The sequence below is a fragment of the Anabrus simplex genome, chromosome 1 (assembly GCF_040414725.1).
Source record: "Anabrus simplex isolate iqAnaSimp1 chromosome 1, ASM4041472v1, whole genome shotgun sequence".
NCBI lineage: Eukaryota > Metazoa > Arthropoda > Insecta > Orthoptera > Tettigoniidae > Anabrus > Anabrus simplex.
In genome coordinates this window covers 1,692,304,084-1,692,324,676 of record NC_090265.1, presented here as the reverse complement: position 1 = coordinate 1,692,324,676, position 20,593 = coordinate 1,692,304,084, and the positions used below count along the sequence as shown (strand labels likewise).

Genomic DNA, 20,593 nt, shown 5'->3' with positions numbered 1-20,593 from the left:
GGAGATGTTAGGAGGTTGGCGGCCATGGCCTATACTAGGAACTGTCCTGGCATTCACCTTAGTGCAAGAGAATGGAAAACCACGGAAAACTATTCTTCAGACAGCCGGTTGGTTGGTCAGAGTGCAGAGCCATCGAACTAAGGACCAGCCGTGGCCATCCGTAGGCCGAAGTCCACTCAGCAACCACTGACCCAAGTAGCAACATTAACATCATCTACCATAGTAGTTACGACTGTCAACCCTGTGAAAGTTTCATTAGCATGTTCATTTCAAAATTTAAATTACTTTTCACATAGTAATTTCAGCTGTTGAAGACAGACTTACATACTAGTTATAAAACATAAGCCAGTTTCAATAAAAATAAGCCCTGATACTCAACCAAACAAACAGAAATTGATATGATAGTGTCAAAGGTCTTTACATGACACAGAGAGGTATTAAAGATGTAAAGGGGAGGGCAAGATCCCAAGTAGAGATCCCAAGTAGAGATCCCAAGTAGAGTATGGTTCCAGTGTGTGGGATCCTCACCAGGATTACTTGATTCAAGAATTAGAAAAAATCTAAAGAAAAACAGCTAATTTGTTCTGGGTGATTTAGAGTAGCATTACAAAAAAAATGTTGCAAAGTTTGGGTTGGGAAGACTTGGGAGAAGGGAGATGAACTGCTCGATGAAGTGGTATGTTCCGAGCTGTCAGTGAAGAGATGGCATCGAATGACATTAGTAGACAAATAAGTTTGAGCGGTGTCTTTAAAAGTAGGAAAGATCACAATATGAAGATAAAGTTGGAATTCAAGAGGATAAATTGGGGCAAATATTCATTTATAGGAAGGTGAGTTAGGAACTGGAATAACTTACCAAGGGAGATGTTCAATAAATTTCCAATTCCTATGCAATAATTTAAGAACAGGCTAGGAAAACAACAGATAGGGAATCTGCCACCTGGGTGACTGCCCTAAATGAAGATCAGTAGTGAATGATTGATTGAAAATGACCATTTTCATATTGTACAGACAAAATATACATTTTCTTTACAGAGAAGTTTAGATACAAACCTTCACAAAAATAGTTGTGTAGCATATTCCCATTATGGTCAGTGGGAGCCAAACTATGAGCACAATGATGACATCCCAATAAAATGGCAACACATTAACATTCTCTGTGCAGTATTTCTCAAGAAAGTTCTTCCACTGACGCTCCTAAATAGAAGAGAGCACATGAGCAGGTTATTTTGATAATCATTAATTGTTGTTTAATTACATGTATTGCTTTACCAGGAAATTTGTTATAAAAGACAGAACTTATGAGAAAGAAATATATATATACATGCATACATAGACGGTGCTTCCATACCAGGTGTGCATATTAGAAAAGAGAAAAAGCATAGAAAAATTGTTTATCTATACCTTAAGTAACAAAAAAGAGAGATCTTTCCTATATGCTTGCCAAGGACCTACTTTCATCCCAAGAAGTAAGCTTAATTAAAAAAAGAATGAAAACTAAGACTATGTAAAGCAGTGAAATATGATCATTGTCTATGGTGCTAGTAGGCAGCCAAGTTTCCTATAGAGCTCACATGATGTCTAGCCACAGAATTGCCACATTTGGTAAACATAAATCTGTCCAGACCAATGGTCTAACCAATCCAGACAAATAGTTTTGTCAAGGGATACACACCCTTTGCTTACATAGCAATGTTGGCTAGTGTGATGAGTGTGTTGTGACATTGTCCGAGCCTGCCATGTTGGATCTCTAAGGGTACGTTTATGCTGCAGCCTGGCTGCTGGCACATCGCCAAGCTTCGCTGCTCGATGTTAGGCAATGATGAAACAAACCAATGGATCTCAATCAGTGCTTTTACCCTGGAGCCCGGCTCATAGCTGCGCTGCTGGTTGCTAACCTCGCCACATCCACGGTCTCAAACACGTTTGATTTTCGAGCCTGGCCCATCACCGGCTATCCTGTAACTTGGACTATGATTGGTTCTTTCAAGGTCACCCGCTCTCCCACTCTTCCTCTCTTTGCACTCTATACATGCATTCAGTGATCACTTGCTCACTTGCTATCTGAACCTGTCTTCGAACGCAATGTGATTTTGAGCCAGCGGCATGCGGATCATCACAAGAGTTTCATATGAGATAAAAGGAGTGATGAGATGACGAGCGGCCAGTAGACCTTTTCCTACATTTTATGAGGGAGAGTGGCTTGTTTTATCAGGTTTAAAAGTAAAGTTTCTATTTGTGTTTTACTTGGTTTATTGTTAACTACTATATTACTCTACCGGGCGAGTTAGACGTGCGATTAGGGGTATGCAGCTGTGAGCTTGCATCCTGGAGACAGTGGGTTCGAACCCCACTGTCGGCGGCCCTGAAGATGGTTTTCCATGGTTTCCCATTTTCACACCAGGAAAATGCTGGGGCTGTACCTTAATTAAGACTATGACTGCTTCCTTCCTATTCAGAGGCCTCTTATATACCATCGCCGCCATAAGATCTATCTGTGTCGGCGTGACGTAAAACAAATAGCAAAAAAGAAAACTTTTTTCTATTGACTTTGTGTTTATCTTTGTGTATTTTTAATTGGAATTAAATATATTATCTTACTTCTATGTCAGTGCCTTTTTCAATTTTATTACGTTTTACTCTTTTTTAACTTTAGAAGAAAATAAGGCATTGCGAATTAGATCCACTGCTTATTTTAAATTCATAATAATTTTCCTCATTATTACCATTTTTCTAATCTACCGAGCTCGATAGCTGCAGTCGCTTAAGTGCGGCCAGTATCCAGTAATCGGGAGATAGTGGGTTCGAGCCCCACTGTCGGCAGCCCTGAAGATGGTTTTCCGTGGTTTCCCATTTTCACACCAAGACGAATGCCGGCGCTGTACCTTAATTAAGGCCATGGCCGCTTCCTTCCAATTCCTAGGCCTTTCCTCTCCCATTGTCGCCGTAAGACATATCTATGTCGGTGCGACGTAAAGCAAATAGCATTTTTCTAATCCTAGTCAGTGGGTTAATTATAACTTTTAATCCATTTCGTCTCATCTTGTACCATCAGGGCCGATGACCTACATGTTAGCCCACTTTAAACAACAATCATCATCATCATCATCATCAAACTATGGAATGACATGGCAAAAGGATGTGGAACGATTATGTCAACTTTGTTCTTTTATTCTTGCCATTTTGGGGACCTCTATCATTACAAGCAGGCGATTTATATGAAGTACCTCCTTTTTCATGGAAAGTTCGACAGTTTTTTTTTCAAACTGTAAACACATTTTGTTAAGGAGACCTAACTAAAGTCAAAATGACATACTCCATAACCCCCTATTTTACATTATTCAAAAGTACACTATTAAATTACGAAATGAAGCATTTGTAGCTTCATTCTTCAATCAACTCCCGCAGTAGAAATGCACTGAAAAATCCAGATGAAGCATTTTACACTTTTTTTTCACATTCAGTTCACCAAATTATTGTAAGATACACTCGCCCACAGAATTGTGACTCACTCATTAAAAGAATCTCTGAATTTATCCCGCACTTCAGAAGCTTCAGCTGGAGCTGTGTTGTTTCTCCTTGACGGGGTAGCTCTTGGAAGTACGTCTTCATAGTCTAAGTGGGTTGTTTTTTTTTTTTTTTTTCTTTACGTCGCACTGACACAGATATGTCTTACGGCAATGGTGGGATAGAAAAGGCCTAGGAATTGGAAGGAAGCGGCCGTGGCCTTAATTAAGCTACAGCCCCGGCATTTGCCTGGTGTGAAAATGGGAAACCACGGAAAACCATCTTCAGGGCTGCCGACAATGGGGCTTGAACCCACTATCTCCCGATTACTGGATGCTGGCCGCACTTAAGCGACTGCCGCTATTGAGCTCGGTATTCTAAGTGTTCATGCCCTCTATATCTATAATCAAATTATGCAAAATACAAACCGCCTTAACTATCAGTTCCTCTGTTTTGAATTTTCGACTACAGCTGAAAGCTGCCAGCAGCGTGCGCGCAGGGCTGCTGCAGGGTAAAAGCTCCATGGCGAGCAGCCAGGCTATAGCCAGCAGCGAGGTGCTAGGGCGAGCACCCATTAGCCAGCAGCGAAGCTGCAGCATAAACGTACCCTAACGTAACTTCACCCAGTGGTATGAAAGCTTTAGCCATACGTACATATGTATATACATACACGTACATACATAAGTACATACATACATACATACATACATACATACATATTCATTACAGACTGCTATGCCTTTAAACATTCAGTTAGCATGCCTCTATGAATTAATGAAGTGCCTTCATAATTATTTCCTACTAACTCCTTGGTCTTGTTCATTTCTACACTTCTTATCTTTCAGTCATTAAAAACAGAGTCAATATTTGTCATCTTGGTCTCCTTCTACTTCTCTTACCCTCCATGGCTAAGTCCATTATTCTCCTAGGAAACCAAACCTCCTCCATTTACATCAGATCATGTCATCAACAAAGCTGGTTTATTCGTACAGCTTCATCCTTCGAATGAATGCCTAACATAGCCTTTGTCTTCTCATTCTGAGTGCCCTCCTGCCATTTTTCCCATCTCATTGTACCAGTAATCACTTTCACAACTCTATGTTTGTTACTATTAATACAGGAGTCATGTTCTATAAAACCAAGGGGAAAAGAATGAAAAGGGAAGAAAGGAAAGCATAAGATCAGTAATGAAGATGCAGAGATATAAGAACAGGATTCCTAACATAAGTCTGCCTGCCTATGGGTGGGGGCGATTGAATAACACCCATGGTATCCCCTGCCTCCCATAAGAGGTAACTAAAAGGGGACCCAGGATATATCAACTTGGGAGCATGGGTTGACCACCATAACACCCTTAACTGAGTCCTGGCATTGATTCAACTACTTGTGCCAGGCTCCTCACTTTCATTTAGGTTTATGAGGACTGTAGGGAGTCTTCATTTTCATGCCCTTCATGGCCCATGTCTTTCTTTGGCCGATATGTTCATTTCTCAAAGTGTCGGACCCCTTCTATTTTATCTCTCAAATTAATATTAATAGATGATGGTTGCTTAATTGTACTTCCTGTTAAAACAATAATCACCACCACCACTACTAACAAAAGTTTGTTGAAAAATATAATTACAATAAATGGAAAATGCCATCCAATAACCACAGGTTGAAAGTAAGAGAATCAGGACAACTGAAATGAGGATATAGCAACCAACCAACCCTCTAACTTGTCATTTTGATCCAAAGCCAACTAGAGAAAGTAATGTAATTTTGCCTGAGATCTGCGCACTTAGAATGCCTTGAAGGAGGCCTCATAACATCTGTAAACATAGTCAAGTTGTAAAACCCTCTTTTTTTGATGTCTAGAAGTCATAAAACGTGAAGATCTGTAAAAACGGTTCGTTGAATTTTTGCACAAATACAATAATCCTTTCACTCCTGTTGTCACACAAACTTAACAATCAAAATGACACTAAAATGAGGCCAGAACCTCTTAGCTGATAAATTTCAGTTGCAAATCTACATAATGTTATTTTCCCCCAGTTGGCTTTGGATGCAAATAGTAAATTAATAAACTTCATTGTTTGTCCATATTGAACTAAGATTACAACATGTCATTAAAAGTTTTTTGGTCCACCTTATTCAATACATTACAACTTTGTTGTCTAGATGTAATTACAACATATTATGATTTCATTCAGTACGAGTTTCGATGCTATACTGCGTCATCATCAGCTGAACAGAGATTTTTAGAAAAACTGGCAATCATATAAGTTTATCATCATCATCACATTTAAAATCATATTAATAACAAAGAAACTGTGTTAGAAAGTATACTGTCTGTTTGTCCATCCTTATTTTTCAACAATTCGAAGACTTGCGGGTCTTATGCAACAAACTAATAAAACATAAGCAAACTGATTTGCTCAATTATAATATAGATGAATTCAAAATAGAAAAACAGAATATAAAATGGAAATAGATTTGAAAACTATTAATGCCTAATTGTTTGCACTTCGTAAATTATCACGTAGAATCATAGTAAAAATAAGTTCCATAAACTTTACAGTGTCCCTTTGACAGTGTTGTTGAATGAAGCAATCCTAATGAGGTGGAAACTAACACAAGTCCTTTAAGGTATTATCAAGAACAATGTTTCCCAGTTCAATGCAGACCTCAAAAGGTTACTGACTATTCAAAGTGCAATGAAGCACAGCAAGCACTATCCTCAAACAATACAGATACATACCATGGGAAAAGGATCTTGGAAAAGCTGTTGCATTCCAAGGGATTTCCCTCCCATGTTGGACTGAAGGGAAATTTAATAACATATTGAGGCGCACTGCTGTGAGCTTGCATCCGAGAGATAGTAGGTTCGAGTCCCACTATCGGCAGCCCTGAAGATGGTTTTCCGTGGTTTCCCATTTTCACACCAGGCAAATGCTGGGGCTGTACCTTAATTAAGGCCATGGCCGCTTCCTTCCAACTCCTAGGCCTTTCCTAACCCATCGTCACCAAAAGACCTATCTGTGTCAGTGCGACGTAAAGCAAATAGCAAAAAATAATAACATTACTTGGTTATGAAAGGCACCAACAAAGGAGACACCACCTCAGACATATTCATTGTTAAACCCTTTTGCTCAAAAGGCAACGGCAACAATGATATACAAGAAAGCAGTTGCTAAATAGTGAAAAGTGGGAAGAAAACAGGGGAAAACTCAGGCACAAAGCATCAGCAAATGTCAGACTCAGGGTAGGACATGACTACCTTGCTGTGCCTTTGAGAAGAATTGGCAATTATCAATCCAGGCAGTGCCCACTATGTGGAATATCCAATGCAGAACATCTACTCCATTACCCACAACTTCACCAACTCTTCTGGGCCAGATCTTTGGTGATGAGATGACTTCTCCATATCTGTCATAGGAATAACAACACACCTGAGAAACAGTAACCTCCCACATATTAAATAAAATGGGAAAAAGTCTACAGTGACACTATCCTGATGTTGAGTCATTGTAATCAAATGAACTTATTTCCATCTGTTATTCACAACAGTTTGATTTAAACCTACCTTATAGGTTCGGTAGATAACTAGTGGTATAGCGACGATCAACCCCACACACCAAGATCCTATGATGATGATGTGAGTACCATAAGGGCTTAGCCTTGCTTCTCGTGGTAATGTTATCACTGTCAAGCGGTCGTAACTCACAGCAACCACATTTAGAACAGCAGTCATCAGGAGTGAACCTGCAGAAATACATCACCAGCAATCAACAGAGAAATATACATCTTAAGTCTGTACATCGAATCGAATCTGTGAAGTATGTTCGAGGCTAAGGAGGGAGGAGCATGACATTGCATGCTCCCTTTAATTTCTACCAGCTGGTCTCAAAAAGGAAGCAGGCAAGTTAACCTTTTCACTTCAGTAGACTGCTGTAGCAGTCATGCGGGAGCAATGCGACACAGTCGTTCGACTACAATAGCAATAGTGTGTTGTTCAGTTTTTCTGTGTTTCGCTACGGTAGAAGTTTGACCTTCATGATGTCTAGCAGTTGTCTTGCAAGTCTATAGTTACTAGTAGAGTTACCAGATGTCAGGGGCAATCAGAAATTAAGGGTTTGAGTGAGCGTTGTGCTTGTCATTTGCTGCGTAATTGCTGTTCACTACCAACTTCAATGCATTGTGATACCTTATTTCATAATGCATGAGAAATTGTATATTGTGGATGAAGCTATTATCCTCATATCAGGTAACAACTTTGAAGGAAATGAAGACAGGAAAGATTTAATTCTGCCAATGCTCTGTCCAGAGCCATGGATCTCTAAGAAGGACTGGGAAGCTTTGCACAAATGAAAATTTCTAATACATGCACGAGTCTATTTGACTGAACTATACATATTTAAAACAAATAGTCAACCTGTCGGACTATTAAAGGCTAAGGGAGATAACCCTGACAGAAAAATCTTCGGGAGTGATAGGCCCAGCAAGTCAGCTTCTGAATAATTTGGAATTGCTTTCAAAACTAAACGAGGCCTCGGATGGAAATATTGTAATCACCAGAATAATGACTCTAGTTCCCTAATATTAATGATGGTTCAATACCCAATGCTCCATCACAATCAAAGAGGAGAACACAAAACTCTATATGAGACTGAAATCAAAATTGCCACGCTAAACATTCTGACACTAACTGGCAAAATAGTGGAATGTGTAGACTTAATGAAAACAAGGAATATAAACATACTGGGACTCAGTGAAACCAAGTGGAAGGGAAAAGGATCAAAGGAACTCAGAGAGGGATACCATCTATTTTGGTCAGGTGGAGATCAAGCAAAAAATGGAGTTGGTGTTATTATGGATCATCAAATGAAAGATCATGTAGTAGAAGTAAAATATGTTTCTGATTGGATTCTTCTTATAATGCTGAAATTGGATTCTTCCCAGAACATCAACATCATTCAGGGCTATGCACCACAGACTGGTTGTGAAGATGAAGAAAAAGAACATTTTGAAGAAGACATAGAGGAAAGAATAAGAGGAGATGGAACAATTATCATAGGGGATATGAATGCTCAAGTAGGAACTGTGAGAGATGGATATGAAAATATTCTAGAGCACATGGATGGGGTCCACGAAACCCAGAAGGAACTAGACTACTTGACCTCTGCCTGAGGAACAACCTTATAATAGGGAACTCATGGTATCAAAAACAAAAAAGCCATAAGGTCACAAGATATGGATGGGATGGAAAAAGTGAATCTCTTATAAATTACTTTTTGATCAAGAAACAACTACAAAATAGACTGTTAGATGTAAAAGTGATTCCTAGTGTCTCCCTGGAAAGTGATCATAGACTCCTCATTGGATACTTAAAGTTTAACAAGTTAAAAGAAGTAAGAACCACACAGGTAAAGAAACTCAAGACCTGGAAGCTGAAGGACAATGGTAGAATAATAGAGTTCCAAGAAAACATCAAAACAGTGATACCAAAGACAGATGAAAGAACAGTTGAGGAGGAATGGAAGGATCTGAAACAAAATCTAGTAATGATAACTGAGAAGGTTTGTGGATGAACCAGTGGCACAAGAACATGGAAGGAAACTCCATGGTGAAATGACAGAACAAGAACTGCTGTCCTGAACAAGAACAAAATGTTCAGAAAATATTTCAAGAACTGGACTGATCATAATAAGGAACTATACAGGGTTGCTAAAAAAGAAGCAAACAAAGTTGTTACAGAAGAACAATAGAAGTGGTTGAACAAGTGGAGTGATGAATTGAAAGAGGATGTTAATGGTAATAAGAAAATGTTATATGGGATGATGAAAAATAGAAAAAGAGATAAAGAACACTCCAAATACCTAAGAGATGATAATGAAAATCTGATCACTGAAGATGAGAAGATCAAAGAGACTTGGAGGACTTACTTTGATGAATTACTAAATGTGAATTGCATGCAGCCTACACAAAAAGACAGTACCGGTACTACCTCCTGCAAGTCTGCCTCTGACAACAGGTTAGAATTAACATGGAATGATGTAGAATATGCCTGGAAATACAGTAAATCAAAACTGGAAAATCAGCAGGGGCTGATGAAATTAATGGAGAAATGATCAAGGCAATGGGCATTTCTGGAAAACATTGGATCTACAGACTCTTTCATAAGATCTGGAAAGAAGGTGACATACCAGTCGATTGGAAAACAGGCATCATAATTCCAATCTTCAAGAAAGGAGACAGAAAGAAATGTTCCAACTATAGAGGCATCACTTGAACATCTCAAGTTGGTAAACTTTATGAAAGAATTATAGAGCATAAAATCAGACCCCTTATTGAAGAGAACCTCTTCAAAGAACAGTATGGATTCAGGAAGGGGAGATCAACAACTGATTTAATCTTTACAGTCTGTCAGTTAATGGAAAAATACTATGAAGACAACCGAGATTTGTGATTAGCCTTTCTGGATATCAAGAAAGCATTTGATGCAGTGAATAGAGAGAAGGTGTGGAAAGCACTGAAGAAAATTGGAATACAGGATGACATGATACACCGGATCAAGAATTTGTATGAAGATACCCGAAGTAAAGTGAAAACACCTGTAGGAATGACTGAAACCTTTGATATAAAATCTGGGTTAAGACAGGGTGGTGTTCTCTCTCCTCTTCTTTTCATCACTGTGATGAACGAGATTCAGAGAAAAGTTCACCAAACCATTGGAGGTAAGGAAATGAAAGTTATATTGTTTGCGGATGATATATGCTTGTGGGGAGACTCTAAAGAAGATCTTCAAAGACAAATAAACTCCTGGGCAGAATCTGCTAAAGAATATGGACACATCTTCAGCCAAGAGAAAAATGAGATTATGGTCATGAAAAGATACGGGCAACCAATGGGACACATGGAAATGGAGCGGAAACAGCTACAGATGAACCATCAATTCAAATATCTTGGAAGTGTTATCTCTGATACTGGTTCTATAGATAAGGAAATTAACCACAGAATTCAGGCAGGTAGCAACTTTTACAGAATAGTTAAAGACATAATATGGAACAAGAAAATACCAACAAAATGTAAGAGAGTCATATATGAAACTTATTACATACCACTCCTGACCTATGGTTGCGAAACATGGACCATGAGAAAGAAAGATGTTAGTAGAATCCAGGCAGCAGAAATGAAATTTGTCCATAGCATGATCGGCAAAACACGGAGGGACAGAGTCCGTAATGAGGAAATCCGCAAGAAGGCTCAAGTTGTAAGACTGCAGGACAAAATAACAGTGCAGCGACTGAGATGGTATGGACATATGCAACGCATGGGTGATAACAGATTACAGAAAAAAATGTACGATCTAAAACTTGAAGACCAAGAGGGCAACCAAGACTCAGGTACAAAGACATGGTGAAGATTGACATTCAACAGAGAGGACATACTTTGGAAAGCATTGAAGAAGGAGAGAAGTTCAGGGACTGCAACTGGTGGAGAAGCCTCGTTTGTTGACCCATCGCTTAAGATGGAACGACGTGGTATATGTATGTATGTATGTATAGTCAACCTGTCATGTCTTAAGAACATGAACAAATTGCAAGGTAGACAGCAGAGAGCTGGAAGTATCCCATATAGCAGGCACGGCGACCCGTCTAAGCACCCATCCCCAAGGCCATGCTTAAGCTCTCGCTTCGCCAGAGTGGAAAGGTTAAAAAATTGTTCTGAGGGTCCCACATACTGTTTGGTTCACACACATACCAAAACTCTGGTATAGTGAATATGACTTCTCTTAGGCTATTGTTATTTTAAAATTTTCATTTTCAGCCTTTTATTTTCATGTTCTCTGCTTCAAGACCATCAGCCAAATGTGTAGCGTCAACATGTCATGATCCCTCCCTCCTCCTCCCTCACTCTATTCCTTTCATGCTGACTACTCACAGGCCCAGCCATCTATGATACTGCCTGTGCTGAAGGATTGTTTTTCCACCGCCATTTCACAGATTCCAGTATGAACTTTAGTCAAAAACAGCAGTATATTTAAGGGAGTATCATCAAGCAGTAAATCTCAATCCCCTGGTAAAAAAAAAAAAAAAACTTGGAGAAATATACAATTAAAATCAGTATAAGATGTTAGAAATAAATACATGATTGTCCATCCTGTTGGAGATTAATGGTCAAGACTCACTGAAGTGGAGAGAGATGTTTCTCATGGTAGTCATTTTTTGACTTTTAATGCATCTGTTAAATGTATGAGGAATTTATTATTTTAACCATTATGGTCCAATTTTGGTTCGATTAACTTAAATCTAATACACCACAAAAAATCACTGGTAAAGATCCATGTCCACCCTCTCAATACTATAAAAATGTATTTAATCTAAATTAATAAAATGTTGTACATGTTTCAAGAATCTCACTTACTATCTTCATCAGCAATCAAACATTCCACCAACAACAGCTATTGTTGATACATTGTCCAGTATAGCCATACAGGCAGAAGGAATAAGTTAGTTACAAAAACTTGCTCGCATGTTTCTGAAATATATCCAATCAAGAGTCAAGGTTGGCTGCATGTATTAACATTTTGATATGTATACAAGCAGCCATCTCATGTAACAGAAAGCTAAATCACATCTGACCAGAAAGAGATCAACCATTCGGAGGAAGTTTCAAACAGAAGGAGCTGAAATAAAAATGTTAAATTGTTGGTGCACATTTTGTTTTTAGTGACATTATTAGAATTTTAAGAAGAAAGAGATGCTTATGTTTTATTGTTTTTTGTGTAATTTTAAATAGTTTATTTAGATGACAAGTTGTTGTATTTTAATTATACTGTAAATTATTTAGAGTAATTTAATTTTAAATATTTTATGCAGATGATATTTCTTGTCTTTTAATTGTAACTTATTTAGAGTATGTTGTGAGGAGATTAAACGTATCAAGTACACAAATTATTTGATGGAATGTTTGGTCACTGATGAAGAAAATAAGTGAGATTCTGGAAACATGTACAGAGCTTTATGAATATAAATTAAATAACTTTTTACAGTATTGACAAGGTATACATAGATCTTGACCAGTGATTTTCTGTGGTGTATTAAATGTATAAGGAGCAGTCAAATGAAAAAGAGGTCACCTGCCAAAAAGCATATTAGAATATTTCTTACCACAAAAGTAATAACTAGAACTGTTAAGACATTTATCTCAGTGGGTGATGAGATGGTTAATTCCATTCTTGAAAAAGTTGGCAGACTGTCGAACCAACCACATCTGTACCCAGTCGCACTTGTTGTTATCCAGTGCAAACTGATGCCCATAAATGTCTTTCTTCAGCTCGAGCATGGGGCTACAATGAGTGCACGCACTATGAAGACGTGTTACAGAAACCAAGTTGCACCATAATGTCAAATCGCCTGGGCATGTTATCAAACAGCATTAACCTTCTACCTTCTACATGATGATGCCTGCCACCACACTGCCAACTCTTTGAGGAATATGTTCAGAAATTTTGGTGGGAAACTCTTCAACAACCTCCCTGCAGCCTGGATGTTGATGACATTGTTGGGAAAGCATACAGATCGTTACATGTCATAATGAGGCTACTTAAAGGATGCAATAAAGAATTAAAAGAAAAAAGTTACTTAAGTATGGTTCATCCATTATTGGAATATGCAAACAGTGTTTGGGATCCTCACCAAGAATACCTAATAAAAGAAATAGATAGTGTGCAGAGGAAAGCAGCAAGATTTGTAACAGGGGACTTCAGGAGAAAGAGTAGTGTATCATAAATGTTAAAGGAACTTGGGTGGGAAGCTTTAAGTAAGAGAAGGGAGAAAACTAGACTTATAGGATTATATAGAGCCTATACAAGAGAAGCATGGCGAGATATCCGTGAGAGAAAATTAGAAGGAATTTTAGCAGAAACGATTGGAGTAAATTTTCATTCATTGGGAAGGGTGTGAAGGAGTGGAACAGTTTACCAGGGGTAGTGTTTGATCCTTTTCTAAAATCTGTACAGATATTCAAGAAGAGAATAAACAGCAACAGAGAAAATAAATTAAGTGTTAGAGGGCATTCGACCAGTGCAGGTTATTGTAAATAAAAAAATGTGTGTAAATAAATTAATTCTATCCCCTGGTCTAAGGAGTTTGGACAGCCAAAGTAGGGGACTGCCTGTAGGGGTGAAGTACAGTGGGGACTTCGAGGGCCCTGGGACCGCTACGGTAGCTGTGAAGGCCCTTCAGGAACTCTGAAAAGTGGTGGCAAAAGGGGCTCTGGTTAAGATGCAGCAGGTCATTATGCTACTTAGGTTCCAGAATGGGTAAAAAAGAAAAAGTAAATAAATGCAATGTAAAGTTTAATCTTATACCAGTTGTATAGTATCATCATCATCATCATCATCATCATCATCATCATTTCCCTTTATCCAGCTGTAGCCGGGTAGGGGCAAATATGGTTCCTCTCCACTTTCTTCGGTCTTTCCACCACTCCTCCTCCAACACTGTGTCCCAGTCCAGGTTTCTTTCTATAATGCTGCGTTGGATGGTATCCTTCCATCTCAATCGTGGTCGTCCACGGCCTCTCCTTCCTTGGATTTGCATTTCCATCACCTTTTTTGGCATTCTTTCGTCGCTCATTCGCTTTATGTGCCCAAACCATCTTAGTCGGCTCTTCTCTATTCTATCATTCATTTTTTCCACTCCAATTTCTTCCCGGATTTTCTCGTTCCTTATTTTGTCTCGTCTACTCTTCTGTATCATACTCCTCAAGAATTTCATTTCGGCTGCCTGTATTCGACTCTCATCCTTCTTTGTCATTGTCCAGGTTTCTGCTCCGTAAGTTGTTATGGGTACGTAATACATCTTGTACATAGTATCCTTTGCTTCCATTGGCACATCTTTGTCCCATAACATATTTCTTACACTATGATAGAAACAACTTCCAGCTTGAATCCTTTTACTAATCTCAGCATCCAGTCGAGCATTCTCCATTAATTCACTCCCCAGGTATTTAAACGTTTCCACTACTTCCAGGGGCTTGTCTCCAAGTCTAATCTGACCTTTCCCTTCTTTCTCCCCTCTCGTCATAACAAGAGTTTTACTCTTTTCTACACTTATTTTCAATCCACATTCTTCAATCTTCCCATTCACCACATTCAACTGTTCTTGAACCTTCCTGTCATCTTCTCCCCAAATCACAATATCATCTGCAAATAACATCATGTTCATTTCTCTTCCTCTATATGCTGCTTTTGCTGTTCTCATGATGTCATCCATTACTATTGTAAACAGGATTGGTGATAGAACACTTCCCTGTCTCAGCCCACTAGTTATTTTGAACCAACTTGTCCTGCCAACTTGTGTTTGCACGCAACTACAACATTCCTTATACAATGCCATGATCATTTTTATTAATCCCTGTCCAATTCCTTTTTGCACCAGACTGTCCCAAACTTTCGTCCTAGGGACACTGTCATATGCCTTTTCAATATCAATGAATGTCATCACCATATCATTCCCGTACTCCCAATGCTTTTCCATTAGTTGTCTCATAATGAAAATGGGCTCTATTGTTGATCTTCCACTTCTGAAACCAAACTGATTTTCCTGTATCTGCTTCTCAACCCTCAACCTTATTCTACTTTCCAGTATTCTTTCCATTATCTTAGCAACATGGGATATTAGAGTAATTCCCCTGTAGTTCTTCAAAACTTTCTTATCACCTTTCTTGAAAATTGGGATGATTATTCCTTTTTGCCAATCGTCAGGGACCTCCTTATTCTCCCAGACATTCCTGAGAACCCGATATGTCCACTGCAGGCCTACAGCTCCAGCTGCCTTTATCATCTCCACTGAAATTTCATCTATTCCAACAGCTTTTCCATTCTTCATCTTTCTTACTGCCATTTCAATTTCATTCATTGTAATTTCTTTATCCATTTCTTCGTCAACTAATTGTCTTTCCTGGTCGTCCATTGAATGACTGTCATCCGTTCTTATGTTCAGCAGCTTCTGAAAATACTCTCTCCATCTATTTCTTATTTCTTCCGGCTTTGTTAAAATTATGCCACCTTCATCCTTCACAAATCTGGTGTTTACTTGATCTCTCTTTTTGTTTCTTAAGATACCATACAGTAATTTCTTGCTGCCCTGCGTATCATCTCTCAATTTCTGTGTGAATAAGGCCCAGCTTTTCCTCTTTTCTTCCTCCACTACTTTCTTGGACAAATTCTTTGCCTCCACATATTTTCTTCTACTTTCTTCAGTCTTAGATGTTTTCCATGCCTTCCATGCCATTTTCTTTTCCTTCACTTTAATCTTTACCCTATCATTCCACCAGTGTGTTTCTTTGTCTTTCACATTTCCTGATGTTCTACCACACACCTTTTCTGCACATCCAACTAGTGCTTCCTTAAATCTTTTCCATTCCTCTTCAACATTCCCCACCTCTGTCCTGGGTACCAAGGGTATTATTTCCCTTTGAAATTCTTCTTGTACGCTTTTCTCCTTCAACTTCCATACTTTAATTCTTTTCTCTCTTCTTAATTGGGGTTTTTCAATCTTTCCAACTTTCAATTTTCCTATCACAACTCTATGATCTCCACCAAAGGCTTCTTCAGGCATGGCTGTTACATCTACAAGGTTCTTCCGGTGTTCTTTCTCTACGATTATATAATCAATCATGGTCTTTGTTCGTCTGTCTCCCCAGCCATACCTTGTAATCTTCTGACTGTTCTTCTTCCTAAACCAGGTGTTTCCAACAATCATTTGATTCCTCATGCAAAAATCCACCATAAACTCGCCTTCTGGATTTACATTTCCATATCCAAAGGGCCCTACAACATCTTCCTTTCCTTGTCTTTCCACTCCAACTTGTGCATTTAGATCTCCCATCAATAGTACTTCCTTATCTTATATCTGTCTCTCCACTTCCTCTAAGAAGTCCTCTAGATGTTCATCTATGCAACCCGTTTGTGGGGCATACAACTGAAATAGATCTTTCACGCCATTTTCAAACTGGAGTCTCATCATCATCATCCTATCGCTGACGTACTTTGTATATTCCAGATATTCTTGGATTTCTCTTCTAAGTATGATGGCCACTCCATTTTTTGCTTCAGGTCCTCCGCTGTAATACAGCCTGTATCCTTCTCTCAGAGGGATCTCCCCTGTACCTCTCTTCTTGGTCTCGCACAGTCCAAGTATGGCTATATCTTTTTCTTGTATAGTATCATTTGAAGTAATTCCACATACTGTATATCAGTTGACTATGTTTGTAAGTAGTACAGGAGATATTATAAGTAGAATTTTGTAAACAATATAAATTTATTAAGTATGAGCTGTGTGTTTAATAGAAAATATTGTTAGCGTAAATTGTATAATATTGTATTATAGGAAAATTTTCTTCTCTTGTTAATTTAATATTTAGTGCTTGACAATAATGTATTTTAGTGTACCATTTGCCACCAAGATAGACACCTCATTTGCAAATAAAGAGATTTTGATTTGATTGGATCTTCTACAGCTATTTTCACATCATTGGGAAGTTGAAGGAAGACATTAATGGACACCGGTTTGCATTGAACAATGACGTATATGCCTGGGTAAAGATGTGGTTCATTCAACAGCTTGCCAGCTTTCTTAAGAATGGGATTAACCATCTCCTCACCTGGGGGGGATAAATGTTCTAACATTCCAGTGATTAATTTTGAGGTAATAGATGTTCTACTATACTATGACCCATTTTCATTTGACTGCCTCGTATAAAAGAAATTGTGGTCTTAATTTCAGAAGTAAATTTGCTTGACAAATTTTTCTTTTTTGTACTTCTGTAACATTGCACTAACAGATTGAAGGTTTTTGGCAATGGAAGGATGGAGAAGGTCTTGGATAGGGAAGGTAACAGCTGTGGACTTAACTAAGGTACAGCCCCAGCATTTGCCTAGTGTGAAAATGAGAAATCATGGAAAACCATCTTCAGGGCTGTTGATGATGGGATTCAAATTTACTATCTCCTGAATGCAAGCTCACAGCTGTGTGACCCTAACCGCACGGTCAACTCACTCGGTTGCTTGTCAATTAAAAGGTGACTTGAATGTAATGTGTCTCTCTAACTGAATATGTGGACATCTACAAAATTGCAAGTTCTAATTCACATTCTGTTATGACACCTTAGAAGTTGGCCAAGATTTATTTAATAAAACTGGAATTTGTGTTACCATGAATGAATGTGGTGGTGGTAGTTGTAGTGGTGTTTGAGTCTACAGTCCCTAGATAGATTTGAAGCAGGTAGTGCAAACCATTTTTATTTCTACATAATCACTATATCTTACATCTACTTACTCTGTTTGTCATATTATAACTTTGGTCTACTCCCACCATTGTTATCTCCTACAGTTCCTTCAAAACCTTACTGTAAAAGTCATGGGGTCCTATAACCTACTTCTCACATTATGATCTTCAGTTTAAGGTGTTAGAACTATTGTTTGGTCAGTTTATTTCAGGCAGTTGATCTGAACTTCTCACAAAACTCTTTTTTTTTTTTCAATATCATCTTCTTTTATGTTCACTGACCTAACTCTTTACCATCATCAAAGATTCTCTGCCTTCAGATATAATCTTAATTCATTTACAAGACAAAGGTATTATTTACTGAGCAAGTGGCCATGTGGTTAGGGTTACACAGCTGTGAGCTTGCATTTCAGGAGATAGTGGATTCGAACCCCACTGTCGACAGCCGTGAGGATGGTTTTCCGTGGTTTGCCATTTTCACACCTGGCAAATGCTGGCGCTGCACCTTAATTAGGGCCATGGCCGCTTCCTTCCCACTCCTATTCCATCATTGCCATAAGACCTATCCGTGTCAGTGTAACGTGAAGCAAATAAAAATTTTAAAAAATTTAAAAAGGAATTATTTTTTGAAAATGTATCTCCCTACTAAAATATCACTACAGGTTATAATCTTGAAGTTTATGCATTGCTGTGATTCAAATTCAGGCATTTTCACTTCATTAAACTATGTCAGTTTACTACAGTTGAATAGAAACAATACACAAGATTTGGAAATACAGTATTTACTTGTGAGTTTGTTTGTGATAGTTTTGTATTTGTTGGCCGTATGGTCTAGGGATAGCAAACCTGCATCTTACCTGGAGATCTCAGATTTCATTTCCAGTCAGGTCAGAAATGTCATCACTCTAACCACACATCGCTTCGTAATCTGCAGATTTTCAGGCTGAGCAGCGGTTGCTTGGTAGGCCAAGGCCAATATGAGTTGTAGCTCCAAGAGGTCTTGTTTGGTTTGGAGTTATTTGGTTCAGTATTTACAATGTTACCACTCAATTTACTGTAAAATCACAGTGTTAAGGACACTGGAAATATTAGCCCACCTGGTGGCCATGACTGTTAAAGCCTCAGGTCTTTATGATCTGACCCTGTGATTAGTCAGTTTGAGTCTCATTGGAGGAAAAAATTCACCATAAAAATGCTGGCCAGCAGTGTAGGAGAGGTAGTGGTATACAATTTCTAATCACTAGATTGCATAACAAAAGACTAGATTCAATCCTAAACCTCTCCACAGTATTCATATGGAGTGATGGCATGACACTGTTGACAGTGATTCATCTTTCAGGTGGAAACATTAAGTCTTGAGCAGACTTCTTGATGTTATTTGACAGGAGTAGGCTATGTGACAGAATCAGGTTTCCCTCTCTCTTCCTACTATCATATATCACATAATTCATTTCATCTCATTAACTCCTCTGATGAAGATGAGGTCAGGGAGTGCATTCCATCGTAAAAACTCACTACAAAGATTCATCTCATTTTATATTGACCCTGTACAGAAACAGGACAAGGGCTGGACACGCATGCAAGTATGTTTTCATCAATACTAGCTTCATTCATGAACTACTTCTCTCATAAATAAAATGCTCTGAATTACAAGAGAAAGTTAACACCTACAGTATACTCCTCCTAGATGCATGATATTCAATGTCTCCTGAAACATACTGGCATAGAACTAATTATGCCTCCATAGAATGATAAGAAGTGTAAATTTTAATATTGATATTTTTTACTGTTCACATTCTCGACTTGTGAAAAATGTCAGCATACATAACGTGCAAAATACATAACCTTTAGTAAACTTGGCCCATTTGATTTACCAGTACTGCACTAATAACTAAATTAGTCATTACAACACCATCTGGCTCCCTGGTTGAATGGTCAGTGTTGATGCCTTTGGTTCAGAGGGTCCTGGTTTAAATTCCCAGTCACATCGGGAAGTTTAATCAAAACACGTATGATTAATTCCTCTGACTCATGGACTGGGTGTTGGAGTTTCTCATCTCAAACAACACAATACACTATCAACTACCACAGAAACACCAGTGGCGTATACTGAGGGCTACCAAGGCTATCAGTGAAACCCAAATCTCAATTGAGAATGATGAAAGTCTAAAGCACATTCTAATACAAGCATCTGAAACATTGTTCCATTTACAAAACTTGAAAGCAGTGAGAAAAAAAGTTGCACATATTTCTGAGAGCAGGGCATCGGAGACTGATATTGCGGCCCAGGCTCTCGCCCCTCTCCCCTCGACTCACCACACGTGGCTTGCTGCTGAATATCGGATAGGAGCGGAGACCGGCGGAGGATAGGTGTGCTAGGCTTCGGTCCGTCAGATCGCCACTGCTAACTATCAACCATGCGTTACTCATCGTATATACTTCCTCACCTCATACTTCTGACTTAATGATATAGATAAGAGAATGTGGGAATTCTTCACTCCTGTTTACTTCTACATCCTTGTAGGAAGACTGCAGGGCTGCTGTTAGAGGAGCAATGTAGTTTTATTTTTATTGGTAGATCTGCTAAAATGAAATGAAAATTTTCAGGTTTAGTGTTTTCTTTGGTTGGTTGGAATCGAACCCGTGATCATGGGTCGGACACCACCACTGATCTCCTGAGGGAGCTAATTAACCAGTGAGTGATGAGTACGACCACTGTAAAATAATAATAATAATAATAATAATAATAATAATAATAATAATAATAATAATAATAATAATAATAATAATAATAATAATAATAATAATAA

The 20,593-nt window shown here is 38.5% G+C and overlaps 1 protein-coding gene across 1 annotated transcript in view; it reads right to left on the bottom strand.

Annotated features, from left to right (window-relative positions):
- The window catches only part of LOC136863804 (substance-K receptor-like), a 52,367-nt gene that overhangs the window by 19,527 nt on the left and 12,247 nt on the right, over window positions 1–20,593 (bottom strand). The window contains exons 4-5 of the mRNA XM_067140146.2: window positions 7,073–7,251; window positions 1,054–1,197 (exon numbers count right to left, since the gene is read on the bottom strand). Coding sequence (XP_066996247.2) covers window positions 1,054–1,197; window positions 7,073–7,251 — 323 coding nt within the window. The remainder of the gene's footprint in view (window positions 1–1,053; window positions 1,198–7,072; window positions 7,252–20,593) is intronic.